Source organism: Haplochromis burtoni, unplaced genomic scaffold (assembly GCF_018398535.1).
Source record: "Haplochromis burtoni strain Fernald_Lab_line unplaced genomic scaffold, NCSU_Asbu1 Contig_848, whole genome shotgun sequence".
NCBI classification, from domain to species: domain Eukaryota; kingdom Metazoa; phylum Chordata; class Actinopteri; order Cichliformes; family Cichlidae; genus Haplochromis; species Haplochromis burtoni.
The window spans coordinates 54,417-59,612 of record NW_024583209.1 but is presented as its reverse complement, the minus strand read 5'-3'; the positions used below and the strand labels follow the sequence as shown (position 1 = coordinate 59,612).

At 42.0% G+C, this 5,196-nt stretch overlaps 1 protein-coding gene across 1 annotated transcript in view; it reads right to left on the bottom strand.

Moving 5' to 3' along the window:
- Positions 1 to 5,196, bottom strand: part of LOC102310650 (chloride channel protein 2) — a 56,748-nt gene that overhangs the window by 48,817 nt on the left and 2,735 nt on the right. Inside the window, exon 3 of the mRNA XM_042215862.1 lies at positions 2,489 to 2,618. Within this exon, the coding sequence (XP_042071796.1) occupies positions 2,489 to 2,618 (130 nt within the window). The remainder of the gene's footprint in view (positions 1 to 2,488; positions 2,619 to 5,196) is intronic.

The following is a 5,196-nucleotide window of genomic DNA, read 5'->3' as shown; positions in this document are numbered from 1 at the left end:
CTCTGGTGCAAATTACTGACCTCTGTCATCATTTTAGGTGGGGGAACTTGCACAATCGGTGGCTGACTAAATACTTTTTTGCCCCACTGTATCCACTATGTTACACATTGCTTCTCAAAATTACAGAGAAATGTAGCGTTGGTCACCTTTTTGGGCACAGCTGCATATTCTGAGTTTGCATAAATGTCTGTGTGAGTGCTGGGAGACCGCAGGAGTTTGTGATATCAGCAGTGAGAGAAAGAGACAGGAGAATTGAAGACCAACTGGTTTCATAGACTGACACATGGCTACAAAGATGGAGACAATGGAAGTGAAGTGAAGGGAACACAAGTGATGAGGAGGTGTTGGGTGGGTTTCCATTGCCATATAGAGGAGGGAGAATTTTGCAATAAGTGTGGAGGAGTGGAGGAAGGTGGATTAAGATGTTTGTATACAACATTATGATCTAGTGAGAGTTGGGTGCAAGTGAATAGTGAAGCTTTAAGCATTAGAAAAAAGAGAAAGTAGATTAACCATCCAAAGCAATGAACAATGTGGTGGCGATAAGTGAGAGAACAAAAGTGGAAAGAGTGAAGATGAAGCACTAACAAAAAGACAGGAGTCCAAGCTGAAGATGCTTAGATTCTCTTTGGGAGTGAGCAGGATGGATAGAATTAGAATTAACTACAACAGAGAGACTGCTCAGGTTGAGCAGTTTGGAGACAAGGTTAGAGACTCTAGGCTGAGATGGTCGGGCCATGCTTACAGGAAGGATAAAGGAAATATTGGACAAACATGGAGTTGCCATGCAGTAGGAGCAAGAGCACAGAGGAGGTTCATAGATGCTCTGAAGGAGGACATGGATAGGGTTGGTGTGAATAGGGGCAGCACAGTGGCGTGGTTCTTAGTTGGAGCCACCTAGTCAGGGGCTCTTCGTATGGATTTTGCATGTTCTCCCCGTGTTTGCGTTGGTTCCCTTCGAGTACTCCGCCTTCCTCCCACAGTAATTGGTAATAAATGGTAATTCCTAATTGCCCCTAGGTGTGAATGGTTAGTCTGCCTGTCTATGTTTGGCCTGCGACAGACTCAGGGTACAGCCTGTCCAGGGTATACACTGCCTCTCGTCCTATGACAGCTGGGATAGGCTCCAGCCCCCCTGCGACCTTCACAAGTATAAATGGAAGAGAATGGATGGATGGACAAGTGGAAAATTGCACATGAAGATTGCCTGTAAGTCATAATTTTATCTTTTAAGAAATGATCACTGACAGAAATTTATCCCGAGTTCAAACTCATCTGTAGGTGACTCAGATGAATTGGGCGTGAAATCCAACTCAATCCAGGCATACTGGATTTAGACAACATCTGTATCACTAGAGCTTCACCATGATTAGGACTGTCACAGCTGTCGACTCTCAGACTAAAACTGACAGTCTATGTGTGCCTTGGAGATTCCACTTGAACATCAGAGACTTTCCAACTTGTGTTTGTTTTATCCTTCAATGCATCCCATTTAGTCCTACATAATCTCGTTACTGTAGCTACCTGACAACACCAACAGTAAGGTAAGAAAGGCAGTGGATCATTTGTATGAAACGCTGCAAGGAATGCTTTTGCCATGATTGCCTGACACTGCAGATATTGTTTAGCTTCTTTATCTAACTGTTCAGTAGGATCAATGCTTCCCAAGCAACACCTAAGGCACAGGGTTTAGTTTAGAGACATCAAAGTGATTGTAGTGTTACATTTTTAACGGAAAGCTAATGTTCAAACAATTTCTCTCAAGGCTTGGATTCTGAGCAATTCATGGAGTGTGTACTCTTTGTATTTTTTCTCTGAACTGGACTCACAACAAAAAGAAATGATTGCCCTGAGCTGTGCCATCGCCAAAGACTGGTTAATAATCCTTTATGTTTTTCTACCACTTAAAATCCCATATGACCATGTAATGCATATTTGATAACAATGGAATTGTTCCATACTAGAGCTGTCAGTGGGGGTTTTGGTTCAGTCTGAGCGCCATCCAGTCAGTGTGCAAATGGCCAAACTATAGTAAAACATGACCATGTTCAATGATGTTTTCAGTACTACAGGAGGCTCAGTTCAATGGTCAAAAAGTAAACCTGAACAGTTAAGTCTTGAGCCTCATTCAGTGGTAATGCCAATATTCAGATGGCAAGCTACACGGTGTGGATTTCTACCATTAACAAATTGCTATGGTGACTCTGCTCTCTAACGCTACAGGAATTTAGACTGTGTGAACACTTTTGTGAAAGATGAAAAGGTCCCAATTTTAATAGGGTTTAGAAAATCTGTATCACTGCGCTTCTTTTCTTTAAACTAATTTTGTTCATTGTGGTGTGAATAGGCATTTGTCCATCACATGGTTAGAAATGGTAAGAAGGTTTTCTATAAAATAACGAAACGAGCACTAATTTCAGAAACAGGAATAATAACACTTGCTCCTTGTCCTTCATATTCTATGCTGGCTGTGTGGTTTGACTCTTACACTTGGCACAGCGTCCATTGTCGTGTTCCAGTGTCCGGCTTCGCTGACTGACCTTCTTCCCACTTTCCTTCAGCCGAGTAGCCTCCTCTTTGGCATACACCCCGAGCTCCTGGGTGTAGCGCCCATACATCTGCGAAAAAACACCGGCATCCATTTAGCTTTCAAAAAACAAACACATTAAACATGTCCCAAAAATGGGCGGTGTGATGTAAATCAGAATTGTATCTTTCTTCTGACTTCTTGTCTGAATTCATTTCCATCTGCAAAAATCCATATATGCCCCCCCGTGCATAGGGGCAGTGGCGGTTTTTGATATGGGCGACATAAGCCACTGCCCGGGGCGGTATCGTGGTGGGGGCGGCATCATGGGCATCAGCAAAAAAAGGTTGCCTGCACCCATGTTGCCCTGACATCATGCCAAAGCATTTTGAGGACTGCATAGGCACCGAACCGTTTTCTTTTGTGGAGAGTAAAGGCACCCTCTGTTTGCGAGGTGCCCCTGCTGCTTGCCACACAGGAAGGAGAGAGCGGGGCGGCATTCTCTGGCTGGAGCGGCATCTAATAACCAGCTCACAGATCTAAACCAAAATAAACCAACAAACTAGGGCTGTCAACGTTAATGCTGTCATCATGATTAACGCAATTACAATTTTTAACACAATTAAACCATTTGGAGCGCAGAATGAGTCAAAATCTCTGAAATGTCTCTGTCAACGCATTTCAGGCAGTTTGTCCAAAGTTTGTCCCTTCTGTGCTGCAGATAGGTTGATTGCGTTAAAAATTGTAATCACATTAACGTGTTAACATTGACAGCCCTACAACAAACACAAACACTGAAGACATTATGATACAGACTTATAATTTGCACTAATGTGTTTTCTAAATTCTATCACACACATATAACTGAAAAGTGAGCACGAGGGCCCTCGCTGCGCCTGCTGCTGCTGCTGAAGTCTCACACACAACCTGTCAACAGGGGAGGGGCGGGCTGCTTCCAAATAGACCACATTTCATTTATAATGCTGTAAATGCAAGCCCATTATGTATCAATTATTTTTCCTGGGTTGTGTGAAATCCCAGAAAAAAAGAAGCCCTATACAAGGTGTAGGCCTATTAGTCTATTAGTGTATGTTGTGGGGTTGGGTGTTGATACTGGAGTGCAAAATCACTGATGAAAGATGGACAAGAAAAGGTCAAAGCAATCAGGTCCTCAGTTTAGAAAAAAGAGAAAAGAAGAGGAGAAACGGGCAAAAGATGCAGGTAAGCAGATGAGTCTTTGAGAGGGAGTGTTCAACCAGGGCACCAAACAGGCTAGGACCGCGCCTGCGTAGGGTAGGAGGTCTCCTTTGCATGGAGGTGTAGGTGGTCCCAAAACTTTCCACAGGAAAGCATATTGAATATTGAATCAAAGCTGGGTTGCAAAATGACATATGCAGCATATAAGGGCATCCTGAAGCAGCTTACATAAGGTGTCCTTATATGAGACATTCCAATTAATGCATAGAAGTTGTGCTGAGCTATCAGATGTAAGTCAATTGGTGTAATGTATTTACTGGTGTCAGTGAACAAGGAGCTATAGTTGATTGTGGTGGTTAAGGTGTAACACTTCACTAGCCTAAATAACAAGAATGATAACTGTGTAACTATTTGAAAATGTAATATAGTGAAAGTGGTACAGTAGCTGCAGGATCACTAAGGGCCTGAGTCAGAGTCTGCTCCAGGTATTATTTGTGTAATATTCCCCCACATGCTTTCTCTGCTAAAAATAATCCAACCTCTAAGAACCCCAAAGAACCATAAATTTCATAACCATCCAGCAGGCTCATAATAAATATTTTCCTATGAAATATTTTGTGGTAGTTGAATTACAGAGCACGTTTTTCCTTGAACTTGTTACAGTCTGGCTCCTAGAAAGCAGAAAAACAAAAACATGAAGGATCAATCATGACCTTTGCACAGTACTTTATATTGCTGATCACTCATTGTCCTGACAATACAGATCTGACTTATGTTCAAATTTGTCTATAATGCTAAAACCAGGGTTGCCTGAAATTTATAATGACAATTCAGGTAATTTAGTCAAAACTTAATAGATTTATATTTCACAAGTGTGTAAAACTCACTACAACCCTGTTTGTGAATGGTTGTGCATGGGAACATTGAATATGAAACAAAGTATTGGCTGGTGTTGCAAAAGGATATATAGAACTTTCCCATTTACTCTGTGGCTGTCATGGTTGCATTGTGTGTTAGTTTGGCTTGTTTCAACAACTGAATGTAAAGATTTAAAGTACTTAGATTCTATACGTCGGACAGAAATGAAGTACTGTACCTGTTAAGCAGGTTACACATTTTTGGAAAGTGGGTTCTGCTCCTTCACAGAGAGGTTTCCCTTGATAACATACAGGACACAGCATTCACGTTAAATAACACACACACACAAAGTTGTGTTTTCATATCTTGTTGGGGACATCTAATTCACATAATGCTTTCCTTACCCACCTACCTTAACCCTAACCATCAACAATGAATGCCTAACCCTAACCTAACTGTAGCCCTGTTACTAAAACCACATAGTCCCCACAGATATAGCTATACAAATGCAGGCCATTTACCATGCAGGCCAGGCCATATATAAACATGGTATACACACACACACACACACACACACACACACACACACACACACACACACACACACACACACA